The 24,609-nt window shown below is 38.5% G+C and overlaps 1 protein-coding gene across 12 annotated transcripts in view; it reads right to left on the bottom strand.

The window, feature by feature from the left end:
• Nucleotides 1-1,227: 1,227 nt before the first annotated feature.
• LOC143038960 (putative phosphorylase b kinase regulatory subunit alpha) overlaps nucleotides 1,228-24,609 on the bottom strand; it is a 163,518-nt gene continuing 140,136 nt past the window's right edge. For 9 of the 12 annotated variants that reach the window (XM_076208789.1, XM_076208781.1, XM_076208785.1 and 6 more), the window contains 12 exons: nucleotides 21,190-21,295; nucleotides 20,703-20,838; nucleotides 19,670-19,950; nucleotides 18,919-19,057; nucleotides 17,915-17,944; nucleotides 16,523-16,572; nucleotides 16,141-16,164; nucleotides 6,742-6,903; nucleotides 6,447-6,500; nucleotides 6,210-6,299; nucleotides 5,164-5,277; nucleotides 1,228-4,225 (listed from right to left, as the gene is read on the bottom strand). In XM_076208789.1, the coding sequence (XP_076064904.1) occupies nucleotides 4,004-4,225; nucleotides 5,164-5,277; nucleotides 6,210-6,299; nucleotides 6,447-6,500; nucleotides 6,742-6,903; nucleotides 16,141-16,164; nucleotides 16,523-16,572; nucleotides 17,915-17,944; nucleotides 18,919-19,057; nucleotides 19,670-19,950; nucleotides 20,703-20,838; nucleotides 21,190-21,295 (1,408 nt within the window). In that variant the 3' untranslated portion in view covers nucleotides 1,228-4,003. The remainder of the gene's footprint in view (nucleotides 4,226-5,163; nucleotides 5,278-6,209; nucleotides 6,300-6,446; nucleotides 6,501-6,741; nucleotides 6,904-16,140; nucleotides 16,165-16,522; nucleotides 16,573-17,914; nucleotides 17,945-18,918; nucleotides 19,058-19,669; nucleotides 19,951-20,702; nucleotides 20,839-21,189; nucleotides 21,296-24,609) is intronic. The other 3 variants (XM_076208786.1, XM_076208784.1, XM_076208788.1) reach the window with 3 other exon arrangements.

Below are 24,609 nucleotides of genomic sequence, written 5' to 3' on the forward strand. Positions count from 1 at the left end.
TTCAATTCGTTTGAGTATGTACAGCCATTGTAGTGAGAGAGCAGCAGTCTTCATCCTCAATCAGCTCTTAATATGGTGGAAACTTAACATAGAGGGAACTGTGACTGTGGGGAATATTGTCAATTCACTCTTGTCAGTTAATAGTGATCAAGAGGGACCTACAGAAGTTGCAGAATAGACAGTGTGGCTTCCAGAGCTGCGAGGAACAATGTAGTCACACCATTGCACCACCATGTCTTGTACGCCCTCTAACTCTGCCAGTATTGGCAGTAGGATTAGCAGGGTTGTGGTGATGGCCTTAGTGGTGGTAGGGGAAGTGGTACCGGGAATGGATCATATCCTCATTACCATCATCAGCATCCCCTTCACCATCTGCCATATTGAGATGAAAGATCATTTATTCACAACCAAGCACAAATAAGTCATGAACTATTCAGGTCTTCTGGCTTCTACTACAACCTCATCCCTTGTGCTTTTATCTGTTTTTGTCTTCTCTGGCTCTGGCTTGTTGGGATTGTACCTCCTTTCATGAGGAAGGTGGTGAAATCTGTACTGCATTTATTGCGGCAGGACCAATCTTTACATGCATCGTGGAAAACCGGGGTACATGGATGGTACTCTAAAGCCTCTTCATCATTCTCCGCCAGGCTAAATTTCTTTACACAGTCTTCATCAAAGCAATTCACTAATGCTGTCATTGTTATCTTGTATATTCCTGCTGTAACAAATTGTTAGTCACACCAATTATTTCAAGCTCACTCCTGCCTCACTTCCAACCATACAAACATGCAGAATACTACAGGGAAAGGAAAAACAGAGTTCACTCACACCAATTTCATCCCCACTACTTTTCACCACCCCTTCCCTCCCTCTTTTCTTGGCTCCTTCTGGATAATGGGTCATAACTGCATCTCGCCGACTGCCCTGGGTCAGTAATGTGGCAAGACACAGCACATCCACAGCAAGGCCACTTCATTTGATAAGTGATCCCCAACCCCATCTCCATCCACTCATGCAGAAAAAGAGAAGACGGGGAAAACTTCATTCAGGCTGTGTCAAAATATCACTCACAAATACTCCCTCCCCCACTCCCTTCCATGTATCACAGCATCATTCATACACAACCATTCTCCACTCACCCTTATCTTGTCTTCCAATCATACCACCACAATATACAACTGTTATTAGCCTCTGGTGCTGCACAGACAGGATTACTCAAACACAACAGTTTATTATCATTTAATTAAATTACAACTCCCTATAAATACATTTTTCAGAACAGCAAAACAAAACTAAGATTAAACAAAATAAGATGCAAAGAAAAGAACATGTCTTATCTGATGATAGCCAAATATCAGTTTATCTCCTTTTAGTCTTTTTTTTTTTTCTACATGACAACTAATGGTGCAAAAAATGAGACACACATGTACCCGCACACTAATTATAATTCCCTTATTTCTTTCTGAATAATGTGAGGATGCTGAAACATCAAAATTAGGTATAAATAACATTGAGTGCACATCTTATGTACTTCTAAAATATTACATGAAATCATGGCTATATTCATCTAGTTCTACAAGTTCCTTGTAAAACTGATTACCTGTCCCTCCCATTTCCTACTTGTCAAAGACTTGCTTTGGAATTAAAAATGATCCTTGGCCATATCAGTATCAAATCAAAGATACATACATATCAAAGAAAAAAGAGAATCTCACTGATGAGAACACAATTGGTGTGATTTTTTTTTTATCATGGCACCATTAGTTATTGGCAATGCTTTCCATTATTATATAAATCTTGCTTGGATCATCAGTACGGCAGTGCTGTGATCTTGGGTACAACAGTCTGATAAGTACTTTTCTTAACTATAGTAGGTAGTTCAAAAAGCATGCAGTAACAAAAATAAATGATTCCAACCTACGTGCCAGAGGGCAAAGAAGTATTCATTCCATTATAAATATTTTATAATAATATATAATGCCCTACACAAGAAAGAAATGAAAGAAAGAAAAAGAAAGAAAGAAAGAAAAAAAAAAAAAAAGGAAATACTTTTTTTTAATGATTTTCTGAACGAGATAAAATGCCTTTTGTGTCCTTTTACTTTCCTTTCTCAAAGAAAACGGGCAGTCAAAAGTTATTCTCCTCATCAAAAGATATGCTCAATAAACAGTATTATCCCTCCCCAAAGATATATTTGGCAGTCTGTAAGTTGCCACAACTTCTGTATGTAATGACTAGAATGTAGTGCAACTGCTTCTAAAGGTGGTAATTAAATCTAATATTGGTTTGTTTCAACACTTATCTAGAATGGACTTGTATTCATTTAGGATAATTGAAAATACTGAAGGTTCCTGAACCTCTCTAACAACTACATCTCTGGTCAGAAAATGCAGCTCTGAATGTGTAAGCTCAAAACTTGTGAGTACTGATCAAAGTGATAAGCTTCCTCTGTTACTGGATAAACTGCCTGAGTCCTTGACAGAATTGGTGTATTGCTTCTCCAAAACTTAACATCCACCATTGTATGATGATATCAAAACATTAACATTACCAGTCCACTGAACTGTATATTGAAAACCACGGATTTGCGCTTCAATAATTAATTAGAAGAAAAAAAAATTAGATCAATGTGTGGGACAAAGCATTACATGCTTAAATATGGTGTGAAAACAACAATTCATTTTGTAGATACCAAAGAGGTAATGCATACTGTCTCAAATGCAATATGATGTACACCTAAATGTTTTACGTCATTGCCAGAGGAACCAGCCACCAACAACACTCCATTACTCAAGTATGCTTATATAAATAAGAGGCTTCACAGGACAGTATCTATTACACTGGTATGTTTAACTCTTATAAGAGTATAAATAAATATGCAAAGTACACATATGGACAATTTGGAAGTACCTCAACAACCTCAGTGTAATTTTGGGAATGTTGTCCCTTCCTGTAGCCCAGCACCACATAGTCTGGCAGCAGTAGATACCTTAGCAACAGACTGTTCATTCTACACAGCCTTCCAATCACATGGAAAATCTTAATATAAATTTTCATTACTATGGGGTAATGGGTGTCCATATTTAGTGGGGCCATGAGGTTACATAGCACAGATTGTTACTACTTTAGTGTAGAGTGTTTACAACAGCATTGCTGTTAATGCCCCCAAGTATCATTACAGCAAGCAATGGTAGTGTGTTTATAGTTCACTGTTGTGTGCATATATATCAAGTGTATCATTCTATGCACTGATTCATCACAACTTGATAAAGAAAGAAAAAAAAAATCTCTGGGTCAACACACTTTCTCTCAATTTGTTGAACAGTGAAAGCTTAATAGTGGCAGAACAGAAGAATGTGACATTCATGTAAACTCGTTTAACTGCATGAAAACAATGACCCAGACAACTCTGCATTCACAAATGTTCTATGGACAGACTTCACACATAAAAATATATACTTCTTGCCAGGAGTCCGATAAGGGAATATTTCATCTAAGTTATAGAGTCAATTAATTCCCTTACATTTTATGCTGAACAATCAATACATGACACTGTGTACCAGTAATTCAACCACCTCAACCCATGGCAGGATTATCATACCACTAAAATCAAATATATATCTTACATGAACTAATTTGGGGTTGTTTAAAGCCATAACTTAGCACTTATGAAATGCTTAAAGCATTGACTTATAAAGTAATTCGTATCAGTGAAACTATTTTGATGAATTCAGCTCATTATATTAAAATGGACATAATTTACTATGTCTCCTCATCCATCATAATCAAATCACCAGAATTACTGTAAAATCTTTCAATGCTTTCAAAATATGTCATTTTTTTGTCCTGCATACCAGAAGCTCAACAGTAAATTTCATGATATGCTGTCATATGTCTAAAATACTTTATTAACAAAATTCAACAGTATACTTTTTAAATCTTCAAATCTACACCAACCCTGGGAACATTTTCTTGGTAGATTGGAGTGAACTATACAGAATAACTAACTAACAGCACAATCTATCTGCCCATCCTGTGGGAAACACTGCAATGTTGTTACCACAGCTCGGATCATATATGACATTGTGCCATAACTTCCAGATGGTGCACTATCATAGAAGTGGTGGCAGATGTAGGCTGCACCTCCACAGGGCAGACCTCCCCCAGCCACAGGTTCTCTTTTGTCTCGAGCACAGCAGCAAGTTGCCTCACCATCCTGCTGTCTCTGTTCAACAAAGGAAGATAAGTACTTTTAAGCATAAGTGAAGTATAGGTAATCAAGCAAGGAAAAGATATGAATTATCATATCATTACATTATAAAGAATATAAATATAAACACACCAAAAGGTGTTTTTTCCCTATTAAGGAGGGTGGCCAAATTCATGTATACACCCACTCTAAACCCATTCATGACCGCTCCCATCTTAGCACCTCATGGATGGAGGGTCTCTTGACCAAAAAATCTGTGCTTTGATTCTATTAAATCCTACTTTCTCAAAAGACTGATGTATTCTAGACATACAAACTCTTATCATAAACAATGACCAGCAAACTATATGTTACGTGAATTTCAAAATAAAAAATGCTATATCTACCTATATACCAATAACTTTTCTCCCCTTATAAGGAGGGTAGCCAAGTCAAAAGGCATATACCCACTCCTATTCATAACACTTTCCTCCCTCTCATCTTAGCTCCTTGTGGATGAAGGGTCATCCCTGTCTCCTGTCCACTGCCCTTGGTCAGAAGCATTGCAATAAGACACAGTACATCCAGAGCCAGGCTGCTTTACTTAATCGGTGATCCCCCTCTCTGTCCCCTCATGCATGCAGAAAATAGAGAAGATGGGGAGAAATACCTTTGGGTTGTGTCTAAATATCATTCACACATACTCACTCCTTACTCCCCCATTCCCTCCCCTCCCATCATCTATACACAGCCATTCTCTAATCACTCATCTCCTGCCTTCTCCCTTCCTTGCTCAACAGACATTCCCTCTTGCTCAAAGCCCTTTTCACCCCTTCATCCACCTCATCTCAGGCTGTTCCCTAAGTTCACTCCATCCACTTCTGCCTTCCACACCTCTTTTACTAACCTTTCTTCACTCATTCTTTCCATGTATCCAAACCATCCCAATACTCTATAACATAAATAAAATGTACCTGATCTTGTAGAAAGATATTATTTGCAACATGAACTATCTCCTGTGCAGATATTATGTCTCCTAACCACTGTACAACCTTATTTTCAGCGACAAGAGATAACACCATCAGAGCCTGCAATTATAAAAAAAAAATTCAATTAGCATAACTACTCAACAGATTTAATGTAGTTTTTACACAAAAATAGATATACAACACCATCAAGACTGACATGTTAAACTATAAATCATGAATCAATCATTAATAAAACTTTTGCAGGTGACCTGCAGCCTCCAATGAATTGGCCATAGCCTTGAATGTGGTAAGTATCCTTTTACTTTGTCCCACTGTAGTGGTGATGGTGGTGCTGTGTGGAGCTAAGAATGCTGCTACCATGATTACAACAATGTAATATAAGGCAACTAATTGGGACAGTGAGGTGACTAGGGATTTCTCACTCTGCATTTTTCTCCTACAAAAAGTCAAGGCATAAGAAGGTCTGGAAGAACTCCAACCAGAACCCTGGTAATTGGGTCATAAAATATGTGTGGATGTGGTAGAGATGGGAGCACAAGAGAAGAGATTGGTAGTATGTTTCTGAGAAGAAAGATGGATGTGGTAGTATGAAGTGAAAATAAATTGAAAGGGAAAGGTAAGTTGGAGTTCGGGAGTGGAGAAGGTAGGGTGTCAGGAGTGATGAGGGGGTGAGGAAGGTAAGGGGGGCATTATGTTGCAGTCAAACATTTACAACTATAAATGTTTGACTACAACATTATGTGGATTCAGTGCATGGTTTAATTTACCATATTTATTCTATTATTTTTCTATTTTGTGGTGTTTTGAGCTTGAAGCTAGTTTTGATGACAGTGAATACAGTGCTTATGAAAATAAACATAAATAAGTATATGTGGGACATGGAGATGGAGGGGAGGGTTGTCAAAAGGGCATTAAGAGACTAATGTAGTGGTACCCAATGGAAGAACTGGAAGAGTTCTGGACATATGTATTTAGGGATGAAAGCAATAAGTTGTCAAATCAATATCTAGAAGTAACACATTGAAACTTACTTCAACTACCAGCTGCCGATACTCAGGTTGTGGGATGGTATTCAGAACAGTTTCCACTTCCAAGGCAAACTTCAATTCCCCAGCTGTCATCTAAGAAAATTTATAGATTCATTAAAATGGCACATCAGATTATGATAGTCCCTAATAAAGCTCATTGGTACATAAAATATTCTGATAATCAGTACTGTATATTATCATGGAAAGAGTAATTGTGAACAAGATTAATCAGTGCCTTACCTCTTCAGTAAGACTTTGAGGAATGACTTTCCCTTCGATGTTAATACCTTTGCACTTCAAAGAGAAAAGGACTTATTATTCCACAAAATTTTCTGATGCTGAAAGAACTTATAAGTAATGACACAAAATAAAATTGATACATTTTACCACTACAAACCTATACAAAAGAATAGAAATAAACCTACTCATTTGTTGTCTTTATGAATTTTTATCCATTCTTTCACACATGAATATTTGTACAGTGGTCCTATGACCATCTACTACAAATATGAGTCACTACAGACATATAGCTTACCATCTCTAAAATATTCCAAATTCTTGGATAGAAGTTTCTTGGTACACGGTTGAGGGCTCCATCTAAGCGTCTTCGCCTCAGCCACTGACCTGATCTGTCACTTTCTAACTCCTTGGAATCTTCTGCCCCAGGAACTCCCAAGAAGCTACTCATTGTACTCTTCTATAGATACAAATATAATCAATAGAATTTTTTAAATTAATTAGTTCTACTGTGTAGAAGTGCAGCCATGATTAAAATCAGAATTGTGATTAAGCTTTTGATTCTGGAAGATGGGGAAAAAAAAAAAAAAAAAAAAAAAAAAAAAAAAAAAAAAAAAAAAAAAAAAAAAAAAAAAAACAATACTAAGAGGAGATTAGGAACTGAGTTACAAGTCTTAATCCCTTCACTATGGCAATGTACACCAGTAAACATTTCATTTTGGCTTATGCCATAGGATCTTATTCAAATTAGGGACAATTACTCTTATCAATTGTTGCCTTGAGTTTATAAAACTGGTGAGTCAATGACAGTTATCTATAAGTAGTGGTCCTGCAAGATGGATGTACAAGAGAATCATCTCTCTTCTGCCCATCTTCACTTCTATCTGGAACTGCGGCCCTGAGGGACTGAGACTCTATCAACTTCAATTATATTCTCTCCATTTATTCACATAAGGAGAGGCAATTGGTGATTGTTCCTATCTCCCTACTACTATTAGCCAATAACACTGAGAAACAAACAAAAGCCCAACATTTCTTCCAAGAGAAATCTATGAGAGGACTTTAGGTTTGCTGCCAGTTGTTGAGGAGCTGTGGGTTTCAAGTCAGTAAAATTTGAAGCCACTGTTATTATTATTATCCACTCTTTTCAATGATTTGAGTGCCACAATCATGTCACTGCCTTCTCTCTTTTTTTTATGGTAGGTCCAATACTTCTCATCTTTCTTCATGTTATTTGTCTGCTAGGCTGGGCATTAATATCATTGCTGATCATAGCATTCTATTGATACTATCTTTCATATTTCATTTTAGAGCAGGATGAGGTTCTTAGTGGGTTTTTAATCATTTCAGTGCCAGTCTACAGACTAAGTGCCAACCCCTCTGGGATAGAAGTGCAGGTGTTTATGGGTTTTGGAGAGGGAGGAATGTCCTCTGCAACATACATCCTATAGGACCACTTTGTGCAGGTGGGCACCACAGGTTCCCTCAGTGAAATGAAGGGGTTTGGCTTATCCTGATTCACCCAAAGTTATTAGAGTGACATCTTCTACATATCTCATTCTTTCCGACGCTAGCGAATTTCATTCTATCAAAATAAACACCATGTGAGGATGGAGCCTTTATTAGTATGACATTTCGCTTGTTATGGCTTTTTCAAGTACATCAAGTACTTGAAAAAGCTTTAACAAGCGAAACGTCTTATTAATAAAGGCTCCGTCCTAACATTTGGTGTTTATTTCAATAGACTTGTCAGCAACTGCCACTTTCATACAAATTTCATTCTGTTTATGGGATGTTATGGTACTGAAGGGGATAAGACCTATCTCAATATTTTGCTGCACCACACAGATTTTAATCTGGCTAACACAATGACTCATTTCAAAGTAGAGGAAATCATGATAGTCATGAGGTTAATAAAGAAACTGTAAGGAAAGAGAAGAAAATAAAAATCACTACAACATTTTAGCTTTTACCATACCTGTCATCTAAAATTCATACTTCTTACAGTAAATTTTTTTTGAAGTACTTAAAGTTACAAACAGTAAAGATGATGAGTATAATAAAATACATCATGTCATGGCATAACATTGAGGATGTGTCAATTAGGGCAAGACAAGGGGTTCATCAACTGCGGATTGGATGCAGTTGTAAAGGATTTTATGAGCTGCAGTACTCTCAGTAAAGTACTGGATCCCATGCTATCAAAAGAAATCCAAAATGTCTTACTTTCTAAGCAGTAGTTACGACAAATACCTGGAATCCATATAACACACATATTACTGTAGTCAGAGTTAAATTTGTTTTTGCTGGGTAGCATCAGCCAAGAGTTGTGATTTTTCTAAGCTTTGTGACAGGGATGGTCTCAACGGGTAGTTTACCTCAAGTGTTCATTTTTTGTTGGAGGAAAATGATGATGGAAACTCAAGAGATATTAAAAAAAATCAACCAACCCATGGGAAAATATACAAGAGGTTCTCTTCTTATCTTAAACATGGCCAAAGATCAATTGACAGTTCTGAACATTTCCATCAACCTTGAGAAGATAAACATAAAAAAGATGAGATTTAATCAATCATTTAAAGAAGAATGTCAATGCACAAGTGATGAAAATTTAGAAGTAATGGATCGTAATTGAAGTTTGTGTGAACAGATTCTTTCAAAATACATATTCTGTGACAAACGCTAGCAATACTCTTGTACTGTATGCTCAGTGATGAAGAAAACACACATCACTTGAATGTGTGCACTTTCAAGAACATCAAAAGAAACTGCGGAATTTTTCTCAAAAATGGAAATAAAATCTAAATATATAGTTACAATCCTAAAACAAAGGGGCAAATGACCCAGTGGAGGAATCCAAGTTTACCTTTAAGAAAATATAAATAAATAAGGAAATAAATAAATGGTGATGGTGACTTGCTTTTATGGCTTGAATTCCCTTTCTCAGGACTAGGATGGTATCTTGTGAACGGACTTTGGTTTTGGTGGTTGGGGACCATTATTTAAACTGAATGCCGATCCTAACCTTCTCAATCACAACAGGGAATTGAACTCCTGTTGTGCCCGGACCCCTAAGTACCAGCTGAAATGTTACTGATATACCATAGCAGAAAAAAAAAAAAAAAAAAAAAAAAAAAAAATATATATATATATATATATATATATATATATATATATATATATATATATATATATATATATATATATATATATATATATATATATATATATATATATATTTATATATATCATGTTGTGCCCGGACCCCTAAGTACCAGCTGAAATGTTACTGATATACCATAGCAGTCCAAAAAAAAAAAAAAAAAAAAAAAAAAAAATATATATATATATATATATATATATATATATATATATATATATATATATATTACAAAAAGACTGCTCATTATTTTCCTTTCTTGGAAACACACAGCATTCTGGGAAATGGCAGATATCACCCCCAACTTGAAAACAGATCTTTAGAACTATTAGTACCATACACTTTCCATAGTACTTTTGATGAAGATGATGGTTCAATCTAACATCACAAACTCCCCCTATAAGGAGGTTAGGATGGTGCCCCTTAAAGAGGACTTTGTAGCATGGAATCTAATGAACTTTACCCTAAGTTCAATACGCCTGTGGCAGGGTTCGAACCACCATCACCTTGACCTTTACTGCAAGTAGTGATGCCCTCACCCAATCAGCCAGCGAGCATCCTAATTATATCTAATGGTAGAAGAATTACTGATCCTTAGTAAAACCAAACTAGGCATACTTTTCTCACCAAACTAACCTGGATATGGACAAAACACTCCTCATACATGTTACTCACACATCAATTTCACACATTGTCAATGTGTTCAAACAAGTGTTCCTAGCAGTCAGACAATACAAAATATTAGATTCAGCAGTTTGTCATTACCAAAATCTTTACAATGGACTTCCAGAAGTGCAACTTCCCCAAAACAATCTGTACATGTAAAATAAGATCCAGACCAAAACATTAATGTTCCCTTCCAGACAAATTAACAACACTGGGACAACACAACATCTATACACCTGACACCAAAGATTATTAATTACATTATTCAAGTGAAACAATGATAATTTCCAAATTGGATCTCAGTCTTATTCCCAGAAATGAACCACTAGTCTTTTGCCCCAGATTGACATGAATCCCAGTCATCACTCTACAAAGGTAGCATTTACTATTTTAAAAAATCCCCCCTCCCTATATCTCATATATAGTAGAATACCTACATGACCTATACTTCCCACTGAAAATTACCACAACAAATGCAAGTACAAAACTTGAAATCAAAGAAGTTTCCTACACTCCTCACACTCCATGAAGGTGGGTGCTTGCCAATAATAGGTTTAGAAGTGGGATGAGGAAATCATCCCAGAAAGCACAGCATGGTGAAATCAGAAATGTTCCCAACAGTAACCTGGGATAACAAAGAGATTTCACGTACTCAACTAACAGTTGAATCCAAAGATAGGCAGCCAGCAATGGATATGAAGCAACAATTTGGTTCCTTCTTCAGTTTAATTCTTCTCATACTAAACAATTCCCTTTTGGAACAATGACTGCACATTTTCAGTGGGATATTAACCCAGTGACAGAGGAATTGGTTAATGGAGATGAAATGCAAATACATAAAATTAGCCTGAACATATCACTGTACACACCTCAACACTTACACAATCCAGACAAGACAAAGTTCTTTTCCTGAGTACTTTAGCCAGTCCATGGTCTTGGATCTCCAGCATGAAATTGACTGATTAATTGGTTGAAAACCTATTCAAGAAAACATCCATGAATATCTCTGAACATGACCACACAAAGTTTGTGATCATTCTATTCTAAAATGTAACCAATTCACTTCTTTCTATTGTTATGTTTGTATGTCTTCAAAATCAACTGGTAACTGGCAATAGCCTTCGATTTGACCCACATGTAACTCGAGGAAGATAAACTGTGCTGCTGTCTGGAGTGGGTAAATGTTGAGCAGTGTAGGAGGTACTCAGGATCTTCTGTGTTGTGAGTGCATCTGCATCTGGAGCAATATGAATCTGTGGTTAAGCCAACTCTGTGTTGGTACTGTTTTAACACTGAGTGTTAGTCTGAATGCAGTCATTAGTAATGTGATCCTTGCTCGTCAAGAGAGTGATTTCTTGGTAGACCTAATGATTAGGGAAATCTGGTGGAATACTGGCTTTGGGGGTCAGTTAGGAGTGATTGCTTTGTGATCTGGGTATTTACCTGTGATATATGGGGTTGGAGGTGGGCTCATGGGATATGTTCTTTATATATCCATTTATCAAACATTGCCTTAAATTTACTTATGTTATTCGCCTAGCTTACACCTTCTTCTAAGTTATTCTACAGAGTGATGCATCTATGTAGGCTTCCTAACATCATTTCAGCAATCTTCTTTCATCTATTTATTTCCTCTATGACCTCATGCTGTTCTTTTATCCCATACAAGCAGATTTTTATCTATATATTTTTTCTATCCCTTTTTTGTGTTCTAAGTATTATTATCATATCCCCTCCCTTTGCTCCTCTAATGTGGGTAGTCCAAGTTCCCAGTCTCTCCTCATGTATCTTAACAGCCATATCTTCAGAAATGTTAGCCAAGTGTCAGTAGAATTTGATGCTACCATGCATACAACTGCAGTCTGACCATTTGAAACAATTAGTTCCATTGCAATTATAATACATAATTATCACTCTTGCTGAATAAATACCTAGTGTGTCTCAGCTGCCTTGAAACAATCCAACTTGTTAGAACTACCTCACTAGCAAACTGTCCCAAACTGTACCCTGTGTATTGTAAAAGGTCTGTACGTATCAATTACATACACATGTTCAGACCACTCAAGACTGCTGTTAACTACAAAGATACATCAGAAATTTATTGAAAGCACAGTTTGCAAAACTTGAGTCCTTAAGCAAAGTTTAGCTTTCCATGCCTCTTAAGTGTTTGTTTTCAATTGAAGCTCTTAGCAAATGATATAAAATTAGTCATGCAAATAATCATTTTGTACTCTATATTATGTCCATCATAAACTACATAATCAATCCTTGTACTTGATAATTATGAACATAAAATATAAGCAATAAATATCTGGAGTTGCAAGTAGCTATGAATGGAATGGATGTAGGAGTGAATCATAGAATAAGGGAAGCAATTAGATGTCTACATGGAAAAAAAAGTGTGATGAGAAACAGGTATTTAGGGATGAATGTAAAGAAGATAATCATTGTTGCTTTCAGTTTCACTAAGTGGAAGCCCCACAGCCCCACAGTGGCTGGGGCTGGCAACAGTACTAGGGCCTTCCCATAGATCTCTCTGGAAAGAAAGGTTGTACTGATGTCTGTGTTGTACTGGTGTGGGACTGTTTCAGTGTCAGTGGCTGAAAGCAGAAAGAGGAGGGGAGCAGTTGCTGGTTGTCAGCTTTCTGTATTTTTTTAATATCTCTTACTGGACTTCTGAATGATCACTGTGTATCTTCTACTGCTCTGTCAGTGGATGGAAACAGGTTTATGGAAAAGGTCTCTTAAGTTTTTATTTTTCCTTAGTATATTCTCATCATTTTACTTTCTTGAATTCTATGAATGTTCTTTTATATGTGGGTAGTAGTTTTCCTGATAGTTCAATTGCTATTTTTATTGGGAAGTAGTCTTTGCGTTTGGGGGAGCATGAACACAATGTAATGTCGGGAAGTTCGTTGCTAGTTAAGAGGTTCCCTGGTTGGGTCACTAGTTGACTGAATATGTTTAGGTTGGGCTGAATTGTTCTAATATTTTGTTTCTTCTTTGGTCTGCTGTTTGTGTGTTAAACCAAATTGGGTAATGTGAGTTAATGTCATCTGCCAATATATGCTTTGTATGTGAGCTGAGAGGCTGAAGTTGAGGGATTCAATGTAGTCTTAGGGAACTGAAGTGATGGCAGATTATGTAAACATTTGTGATGATGTCTGTTGTTTCTTTATTTGTATTTGGATTGTGATTATTTCTGTTGCAGTACCAGTGTTTGTTTAGTTTCTTTTGTTTTGATGATGAAGGGTATGGTGTTAAGTATCAGTGATATAAATCCATGTTGGATGATGTCTTCTCTACCTGTTGTGTATTCAGTGAAAATGGGTGGTGTGGATTGTGGGATTACACTAGTTTCATGTATTAGTGTTATGTGCACATTGTTTCTGATACCAGTGACATTTATTTGTAATATGTTTTGAGTGCATTTTTGTGCTGGAGTGTTTTTAGGTGTATATGAAGTGCATGTAAGGTGGATCTGTGTAGTATGTGTTTCATTTGATATAAGTGAAAATTTTAGGTGTTTTATGTATGGAGGCCTTGCTGTGGTTGTCTGGTGTCTAGCTGTATTGCTTTTGACCCAAGGCAGTGGATGGAAGTGGAATGGGTGGGAGTGAAATGGATGGGAGTGGGTACTTGCCTTTTGACTTGGCTACCTCCCTTGTAAGGGGGGAAAAAAGGCCTTGGTATATAGATAGATGCATGGAGGACATGTCTAGGTAGGTTTGTATGTCTCTAGCAAGACAAAGGAAATGTGGGAGGGCAGTTGCTGGCATACTGACCTCCTTATGTGAAAAAACAGAAATAAAGGAAGGGAAGATTGTTTGGTGAGAAGATACAAAGAGAATAGAATGAGATTCTGAGCAGTAAAACACTTTCTAATATATTAGAATTACCTAAAGCTGGTCAAACAAATCAAGTCATATATTGTATTGTCCAAATCATGCACAAAATAAAGAATTCAATCACCATTTTCATCAGCACCTATGGTTATTCACAACAAATAAATGCTCAAGCAACATATATTAGTCATGCACAAGATAAACAGGGTTTAGCTAAAATAATATTGCACCAATACTAATCAAACTACTTCTAATTACTGAATATCTTTGTTTCTACACTGCACACATGATCCTATATTACACAACTGTAATTGTTGAGACATTGTGACAAGTTGAAGAAGGTGGAAAAAGAAGACTTAGGGCTAGTTCTGAGTATAATCATGACTGGTTTTACCCTAAGCTTCTTTATAGGAATGTTCTAAAGAAGCTTAAGGTGAGACTGGTCAGGAACAAACTCAGAACTAGACCCATGTCTTCTTTTTCCACCTTCTTTGATGTGACTATAATTTAGTAAAAAAATAACTCCATATTCCATCTTCCATAAACTATGGAGCATCATTCCTTACCAAAACATAAACTACTCACTACATAACTACAACCTTGCACTGGACAAAAACAAATACAACCAAAACAAAACTTGGACACATCTAAATGATTCTTAATAATAATAATAATAATTACTGCCTCAAATTTTACTGAATGGATACCCACAGCCCTGCAGCAGCTGGTAAAGAGTCCTAAGACTCTCCCACAGTTCTCTCTAAAAATAAACTTTGGACTTCTGTCAGTTTTGTAAGTGTGGGACTGTTTATGTGTTACTGGCCTACAGGAGTAAGAGGGGCAGTCAATGGTTGTCAGCCCTTCTTATGTGAAAAGGTGGAGGATATACAGTTGAAGTTTATGGAGAGAGATGTTGGGCACAGTTTCGAGATCAAATATTAGCCTCCATAGGGCTGTACCTCCAAATGGAAGGGAGGATGTTGACTTATTTTGAAAATGGGCAGCAAGATGATTTTCTCCAATGCCCATCCTAAAGGACTAACACCTGCAAATACCAATTGCTGGTCCTTCTATGTGATTATTTCAGAAACAATGATGGGTGCCTGCAAATGATAGTCTTGCAAGACAGGCAATAGAAAGGATCATCTCTTTGCCACCCAGATTCATGTATAAGAAGAAAACCTGATTCTCCATCAACTTCAACTTCAATCTCCTCCTGTTGCTATAAGCCAGTAGCTTAGAAGGAGAAACAGCTCCACACTAATACAACATTGACAAGGGTCCAAAGTTTCTTCCCAGGGTGATCTATGAGAGGGCCTGAGGACAATTTGCCAGCCACTGTGGGGATGCAGGGTTCTTGTCAGTGAATGTCAAGGCAACAGTTACTATCATTATCAATTATACTTTACTACACCACGAAAATGCTGTACTTTGCATGTGTTGTGTAACCCTGTCCTTTTCTCATTAAATAATTAGAAAAAAGGCCATTTCTGCCATAGCATAATGGTATAGAAAACTTTGTATTCTGCTGTACTTCACTATCAAGACTAGGTTCTGTAACTAGATATCATTAAGTCTAACTCAAGGGAAAGTTGACCCTGTCTTACCCTCAAGAAAAAAAGTGCAGGTACTTCATACATTCTTTTCCAAATTACTCTGTGCAGAAGAAGAGAGAGACAAAGTGAAGAGAGATAGAGATAGAGAGAGAGAGCGAGAGAGAGATAAAGAGAGATTGAGAGAGACAGAGAGAGAAAAGAGAGAGAACATACTCATAAAACTATTCTAACAACAAAATAAAAAAATAAGTTTCCTCAGATCAGGATGGACGAGTGTCCTACACATCAAAGGAATACTCCCTCCTATATAGTATGTAAGCACACAAAGAGAAATAGAGCACAAACAGAAACACTGTGCTTTTACTCATGCTGGGGAATTTGCAGTGATGTCCTGAAAAGCTTCAATTAATAAAAGGGATAGTGAAAATTGTGAACACCAATCTGAGCCCATGAGAAGAAGGGCTTCTCACCTTTTCTCCCTGCAACTTGTTTGCCTGTTATCAAAACAGAACTTTCATGAGGTTCATTGCTTCAACTCTCTTTTAACGCAATGCTCAAGCTCTGCATGAGACTTGTATGTAGGGTTTGCACCCAAATCTTAAATTGAAACTTAAAATCTTAAACTTAATAAACCCTGCTATTATTAAGTCAAATTTCCAAAAAATATTCTCATCTAGTTTTAACCAAATACTCTTATCTGGGTAATTCCATAAAACTCATCATCATCCTCAGTTAAGAATGATGATTAAATCTAGCAATGACTAACAAAATAAAATAATGTTTTTTTAAGCATGGCTTAATATAGTGGAAATACTAAAAAATATATAACCAACTACTAAGAAGTTTCCTTACCTTGCTGAGTTTAGAGGATCTACTGCTAATGAAGAATGTCCCACTGCGAGCTGGAAGGTCAAACAGAAAGTATTACTTTATGCAAAACCATTCCAAATTACTGGGTCCTCTACAACCTATCACTGGAACCATTGGTAACCCAGATATAAATGATATTTTTTACCACTTATTTGAGGTATAAAATACTCATGCAGTCATTCTTAATACCATTCTCCTGTAGAGATACTCATGTTTGTTTTAAAACCAAGATTTGTCTAGTTCACGCGACCTCCCTTCACTTTTCTCTCATCCGATCACACAAAATTCTGAAATAGCATTACTAAAATACTGTATCATATACCAAATGGACCTTTTTTCCTTACAAAAGAAAGTGACCCAGCAAAAGCATACACAGACCCTTCACACGTCCCATTCCACACCCATTTGTTGTCCCTTTTATTTTAGTTCTTTATGGTTGAAGGGTCATCCCTGTCTCCCACCCACTGCTTGCATCAAAAGCAATGCAGCAAGACACAGCTCCTCCACATCAGGGCCTGACAGCCAAAGCTGGTTTACTCCCACTGCTTCATGAAATGGTGACTCTCCCTTTCATCCACTCCATAATTTATGGAGTGGATAAGAAGAAAAATCTCCAGGCTGTATCATTTTATCATCTGTTCACAGCCACTCTCCGCTCATAGCTATCTTCTGCCCTCTCCTTCCCTTGTTTGACAGACATTCCCCTTGTACCCAAGGTCCCTTTCACCCCATCCATCATCCATCCATCCTACTCTTGGCCTTCCCTTCATTCACTCCATCCATCTCTGCAACCCACACTCTTTTTGCTAGTCTTTCTTCACTCATTCACTTCTCACCTTGTCCCCCTCAGATTTCTATTTGTTTCCTGTATTCTATAACTTACTTCCATCACTCCTCCATTCCCTGGTACATGTGGCCCTAAATACAGGTAATTAAAATTCTCCACTGCCTCTAGCCTCTCTCCTCTTAAAATCACCTCCAACTTACTGCCACCCTCTCTCCTTATATATCTCATCACCTTACTTCTGCCCACATTTACTTTCAGCTGTCCCTTCTCACATACCTTCTGAAACTCTAACACTAGCTGCTTCAGTCACTCTTTTGTCTCTCAGCTACATGCATCGTGATTACAAAGACCTAAAAATGCATACCTGGGAAATAACTATGAGTGTGACTAGGATCCCATTTCTACTGGGGAAGATATTGCTTACAATCTACATTCAGAGAAGTTGTGAATCATAAAACTATGTCTATAGTTAGGTGGAAGATACTGCAGTAAGTTTTAGAAAGAGTCAAACGTGTACAATAAAAATAAGTGCTAACATTACATGATCGTACAGAAAGTCTCATACATAATAAAAAGTATACCCTTACCAGCTGCCAAGCCTTCATGTTTGAGTAGGACTGAGGAAAAAACAAAACAAAATGAAAAAATAAGGTTGACTTTAAACACATTTGTCAGCACCATTATCATTATACAATATTGGTGGGCTTGGGCCAATGAACTGTGTCTGTGGAAGACAGAACCTGCTTGTTTCCATCACAGTTTCACAAGATAGTCATAAAAAGGTAGTAGTAGTAATAGTAGTAGCAGTAGTAGTATTACTATTAGTAGCAGCTATAGAAGTGGTGATAGTAATATCAGTAGTAGTAGTAGTAGTAGTCATAGTAGTAGTAGTAGTAGTAGTAGTAGTAGTAGTAGTAGTAAGAGTAGAAGAAGGTGAAGAGCCTACACTAGGAGGTGTGTAGTTGTGGCTGAGACCATCACTTTTGCCCTATGTGCTTGTACTGTTGAGGCAGGTAACAATCACTGCTGGGAATTGGAGATGAGTGTGGGATTCGAACCCACATCTCAGTGAATGTGAGACCAGCAAGCTTCCGAATGTGCCACAGAATGTGCAGCACACACAAGTAGAAGTAGCAGCAACTGGCACAGTAAACAAAATAATACAAGTATCATTACTTGCATGGAAAAGGGACCTATGATGGGTTCATGCTATTGATGGTCATGCAAGATGGATTGCAATGAGAATTATCTCCCTGCTACCCATTTTCAAAATTGATTAACTCTCTCCTTTAGAGATGCAGCCCCAAGGTGCTGGCATTTAGTCTGTAGACCAGGCTAAAGATCTCTATCAACTTCATCTATATTTCCTTTACCTTTTTACATATGCAGAGCTGACAATCAGAAATTGCTTCCTACATTCAGTTGATGAAACCAAAACAACAGACACAACAGTCTAAAGTTTATTTTTGAGAGATGTATGGGAGGGCCTGAGGACCATTACCAGCCACTTTGGGGCTGCAAATTTCCAGTCAGTGAAGCTCAAGGGAACAATCATTACAACTATAGTATGGACAATAGTTTGTGTTCTTACCAGATCCAATTGTAAACTCTTTGCCAGACATGATATGGTGCAACAGGTTCTTCATTTCAAAAGGTGAAAGATTAAGAAGATGATCAGAAGCTTCATCTGCACCACACTTAAGAGTTCGGGCCAACTCGGAAGCCATGACCTGCAAATTCACATCAAAAGCAACAAATAAGTAAATGGGAATATGGTCATAGAAGGGCACAGAGGTGAATGAGGAATTATGAACAAATGGGGACATCAATATTTTGGACATAACTATCACATAACCTCTACTGCTGGTAGGCAGCATGGATGGCATAAATTTTGCTTCACAATTCCATGATGCATTTATCTGCTTGTACACTGGAAAATCCATAGATAAAAGTAAACATATGAAACCTCATTTCAATGTTGGTGTTTGTCCTTCTCAAGTAGTATAGTACCCAATGCTATTTCCTATCATTGTGAGGATAGTAGTATTACCATCCTACAAAAGAGATCCCGAAATTAATACCCCTGCAGCATCAAATGTCTGTACCACTGATGCCCAAGCCACTAAGCACAGTGAGTATGGTGGGGAGGAGAAGGTAACTGTCCTTGCCATAACAAATCCACCAGTGCAAGTCCTCATTTGCTAGAGAAAAGTTGGACCACATTTTAACACCATGACTCTAGCAGTGACTGAATTCTTAAAAATCAAAATAACAAAATAAACAAATTTTACTTTTGACATCAGAACAATTGAATAAAGAATATCTCTAAAATCTGAACTTACCTGGATAATGAGTCCAACCCGCATTCTCAGCATTTCATTGAAGAGGGAAGGTTCTGTGCGAATGAACATGGCTAAATAGACGAGTAGTTCCTGAGACAACATGGCAGTGGATTCGTCTGGACCATAAGATCTCTGAATCAAAACCCTCAACTCTGATGCTGGCAGTGGTGCTGTGATAGTCATCTCATTGTGTGGCGGCATGCCAACTGTTACTTGCTTCTGACGTACCAACAGATCTGTCACTGCTTTGGCGAGATCTTCTACACGCTTTCCAAGCATACCTAACAAACATGTGAAAATACAATGAAGAAATCACAGTGAACAATAAAAAATGTACTTATGAAAAATGTTAGGTTTTATTGATAACTACCATAGAGTATGATGGTAGAATCAATAAAATACTAGGCTTATCCCTGGAGACAATTTCTAACTACAACTGTTTTCTTTATGGTGTAAAAACATGAGTTCAATCCATGAATTTAGAATAAAATTAACTGACCTCTCCAGTCTTCCATAATTCTTACATACATATACTAAGGGCTTTTTCCCCCTTACAGGGGAGGTAGTAAAATTCAATAGGCAGAAATCCAACCCCACCCATTTCATCCCCACACACTCCACTCCCATTCACCACCCCTCCCTCCCTCTTTTCTTGGCTCCTCTATATTTCTTACAAGACATATATATATATATATATATATATATATATATATGTATGTATGTATGTGTGCGTGTGTCATTGTGACAAATGGAAATTAGCTCCACCGCAAGGACTCGAACCTCTGCCTTAGCAACTGAATGTGCTGTGTGCTGCTACATTGCTTCTGACCCAGAACTGTGGTCAGGATACAAGGATGACCCATCAGCCATGAGGAGCTAAGATGAGAGGGGGGGAGGAAAGGGTGATGGATGGGAGTGGAGTGGGGTGGGAATGAAATGGCTGGGAGTGGGTATATGCCTTTTGACTTGGCTACTTCTCTGTTAAGGAGGAAAAGCCCTCGGTATATAAATAAATAATATAGCATCAAAATACCTGCTGTATGCCTCACAAGGGCCCAGTTTTTCTGCTGACAGGCTCTTTCATACAAATCTTTCAGGAGATCCTTCACTGTCACTGGCTGACCTTCTATGACAGAACCAGTTTCGTGGGAGAGCCCGTACTGCACAACCTGTGGCAAAGACACAAAAAGAGTTAATTTGTCTTTCTTAAAAATTCAAGATAATAGAGGCATTTCTTTTTTTTAGCAATCTGGTGTATTTACAAATGGTGCTCTTTTCCCAGAGAGTGGATACTTTTTACATATTAAAGATTCCCATTAGAGAGAGAGAGAGAGAGAGAGAGAGAGAGAGAGAGAGAGAGAGAGAGGAAGAGAGAGAGAGAGAGAGAGAGGAGAGAGAGAGAGGAGAGAGAGAGAGAGCAGGAGAGAGAGAAGAGAGAAAGAGAGAGAGAGAGAGAAGAGAGAAAAGAGAGAGAGAGAGAGCTAGAGAGAGAGAGAGGGAGGGAGAGAGAGTCTCCTTACGAGGTAGTGCAGGATGTCGCCCTGTTCCTCGAGGGTGTCCACTTCGCGCATCTGCGTCAGGAGCTCCTCCAGTTCGACGTTCTCGTAGGCTGCGTCAGAGGCCACTCTGCCGAAGAGACCAAGTCACACGTGAGTACAACTGTCACCATATAGTCCCTTAGGTCCTCTTCACACGAGCGGTTTCAACCGCGCGGAAACCGTGGCGGTACCGTATAGTCTTGGAAAAACTGCATGGTTGCGTGTGAACGCCTCTGTTGACTTGCATTGTAACTGGACCTCCGCGGTTGAAACCGCAAATGTGAACAGGGCCTTACTGTTCTAAAACACATCGGGATACTGCAAGCACAGGCTATGACCTTGGACAATGGGAACAGGTCAGGTCAAGTAAGGAGTCAGGTCATGCCCGAGTAATTAAAATATGTCTGGAAACACGGGATTCATCATGGTCTTGAATCAAGAGCTGGGCTCGTGATCGGCAGCTATTACCCTCCCGGATGAGAGCTCAGAGCTCATATATGCCTGATCTATGGGTAATGCTATGACCATACACACGCACACACATCCAACTCCTTGCCCACGAGAGTCGGCGTGCCGGCTCGCAGTGCAGCGATGCTGAAATAATTTCGGCCCTGGCCGGGAATCGAACTCGGACCGCTGGATTAGCGGTTGCCAAGGGTACCACTACGCCATCAAACCATTCTCCTTTTCTGTTTCCACTGAGCAACATCTAAGAGCAGTTGAGTACTGGGTCATGTATATGCCCAGCATAATGTATGTACTGCGTGGACATAAAATGTTGCGTACATTACATACATACACCAAGAGCTTTTTCCCTCTTACAAGGGAGGTAGCCAAAAGTCAAAGGCATAAAATCCACTCCCGCCCATTTCATTCCCACTCCACTCCACTCCCATCAACCACCCCTCGCTCCCTCCCTCTTTTTTTTTCCCTTCTCTTTGATGACAGTTCATCTCTGCATCCTGCCCATTGCCCTGGGTCAGAAGCAATGCAGCAAGACACAGCGCGTCCACAGCAAGGTCGCTTCATTTCATCGGCGAACCCTACGTCCCCTCATCAGACTTGTTTGTGCGACCTGTTCGATATGTCGGACACACAGTTCATACAGTTATTCTATAAAAAAAACGGAAATACCATCCATTCTGTCCTTTTTGTTTTTGTTTAATTTGAACCTTAACTTCCAAATCTGGCTGTTATATACACACACACACATATATATGTATATATATATATATATATATATATATATATACATACATATACCAAAGGCTTTTTCCCCCTAAATGGGGGGTAGCCACAAAGAAAAAGGTATAGAAACCACTCCCACCCATTCCATTCCCTATATATTCCATTCCCCTCCACCCTCCTCCCTCCCTCTTATCTTAGCACCTCCTGTCCACTGCCCTGGGTCAGAAGGAGTGTCGCAAGACACAGCACATCCACAGCAAGGCCGCTTCATAAATTCGGCGACCCCCCCTCTCCGTCCCCTCATGCAGAAAAGGAGAAAACGGGGAGAAATCCCTTCGGGCTGCGTCATTTTTTTTTTCAAACATACTTCCTCACCCCTCATCCCCCACCCACTCCCCCTCATGCATCATAGCATCTTCTATACGCAACCCCTCTCCATTCACCCCTATCTTCTGTCCTCTCCCGTCCTTCCTCTACAGACATTCCTCTCTTTTGTAATGCCCCTTTCACCCCATCCATCTCATCCTAGGACGCCCCCTCATATTCACTCCTTCCACCTCTGCCTCCCATACTTCTTTTACTAGTCTTTCTTCACTCATTCTTTCCATGTGTCCAAACCATCCTAATATCCTTTCATCAACCTTATCTCCCAGTTCCCTTTCCACCCCTGTTATCCTCCTCACCTCCTCATTTCTTACTCTATCCAGCCTAGTAACCCCTATCATACTTTTCAGACATTTAATCTCAAACACATTCAAACTCCTTCTCTCTTCCTCTCTCATGTTCCATGTTTCTGCCCCGTACAATGCTGTTGGTACAATCACTCCTTCATATAACCTCCTCTTAGCATCCATCCCCAGATGTCTATTTCTCATTACACTTTTCAATCCACCAAGGCTTTTACTCGCTTCTCTCAATCTACATTCTACCTCCACCCCCACTCCTCCCTTTCCTGCCACATTCGCACCCAAATATCTAAAACTATCCACTTCCTCCAGTCTTTCACCCTTAATGCTCACCTCCAGCCTGCTGTCACTCCCTCCCCTTGTACATCTCATCACCTTACTTTTACCCACATTTATCTTCAGCTTCCTTCTTTCACACACCTTCTCAAACTCTGTCACTAACTTCCTCAACCCCTCCTCTGATCCTGCTACAAGTGTAGTGTCATCAGCAAACAACAACTGGCTCACCTCCCACTTTTCTCCATTTTCTTTAATCATCTCCAACCACTGACCCACTACCCTTGCATTCACCTCTCGCACCACCCCATCCATGTAAAGATTGAACAGCCAGGGTGACAACACATCCCTGACGAAGTCCCACCTTTACCTCAAACCATTCACTCTCTCCATTTCTAATCCTAACACAAGCTCTACTACTCTCGTAAAAACTCTTGACTGCTCTTAACAGCTTTCCTCCTATCCCATATATCTGCAGTACCTCCCACAGTGCCTTGCTATCTACCCTGTCATAAGCCTTTTCCAGAGAGGAAAGAAGAAATTTATTTGGAGGCTGATAATTCCATAATTTCGATTGATTTTTTTTTTTTTTAAGCGGACACTTTTCAAAATAGGTGAAATCATAATCAAATTCTGCTTATTGTGGGCACTGATGGTGTCGGGTTGCATTGGACGAGACAAAATTCCTCCACTAACCAAGCCAATTTATACAATCACGTTATTTGTTCTTATTGCGGTTAAGCCCACTGATTCTTCGCATTCGTTGAATGCCCCCGGCACGAACATAACGGTAATTTTCCTCCGCGACAGATATTGCGTCATGGCATAGCTTATCAGATTCTATTATTGTTTCAGCCCTTCCTGTACTGGATGTTATTTTCTCGACTTTGCTTTTGCGTGGTATCACAAGGGCTGCAGGCCAACTCGAAGTCTCCAATTACGTCTATTATCAAATATCCGTACTGGATTGCCCATTGATACTCTTCTAATTGTTTACTAGAACTTGGAGGTTCATTTTAGAATCAAGATCAAATTTACGTAATTGAGTAATATTCTTTTTAAGACACACACAATGGCAAAATAGAACATATGAATAGAAACATTAAATAAAACATAAATACATAATTATTAGAGCTGAAAATTTATAATTTGCAAACAATAAAGAAGAAAATTAACCTTTCGTCTTACGTACACACACTATCGTATCTCAATAACTGTCGTACTCCTGCCTTCTCACGTGACTGCCTGTCGT

Source organism: Oratosquilla oratoria, chromosome 25, assembly GCF_046742065.1.
Source record: "Oratosquilla oratoria isolate Oo_2021 chromosome 25, ASM4674206v1, whole genome shotgun sequence".
Taxonomy (NCBI): domain Eukaryota; kingdom Metazoa; phylum Arthropoda; class Malacostraca; order Stomatopoda; family Squillidae; genus Oratosquilla; species Oratosquilla oratoria.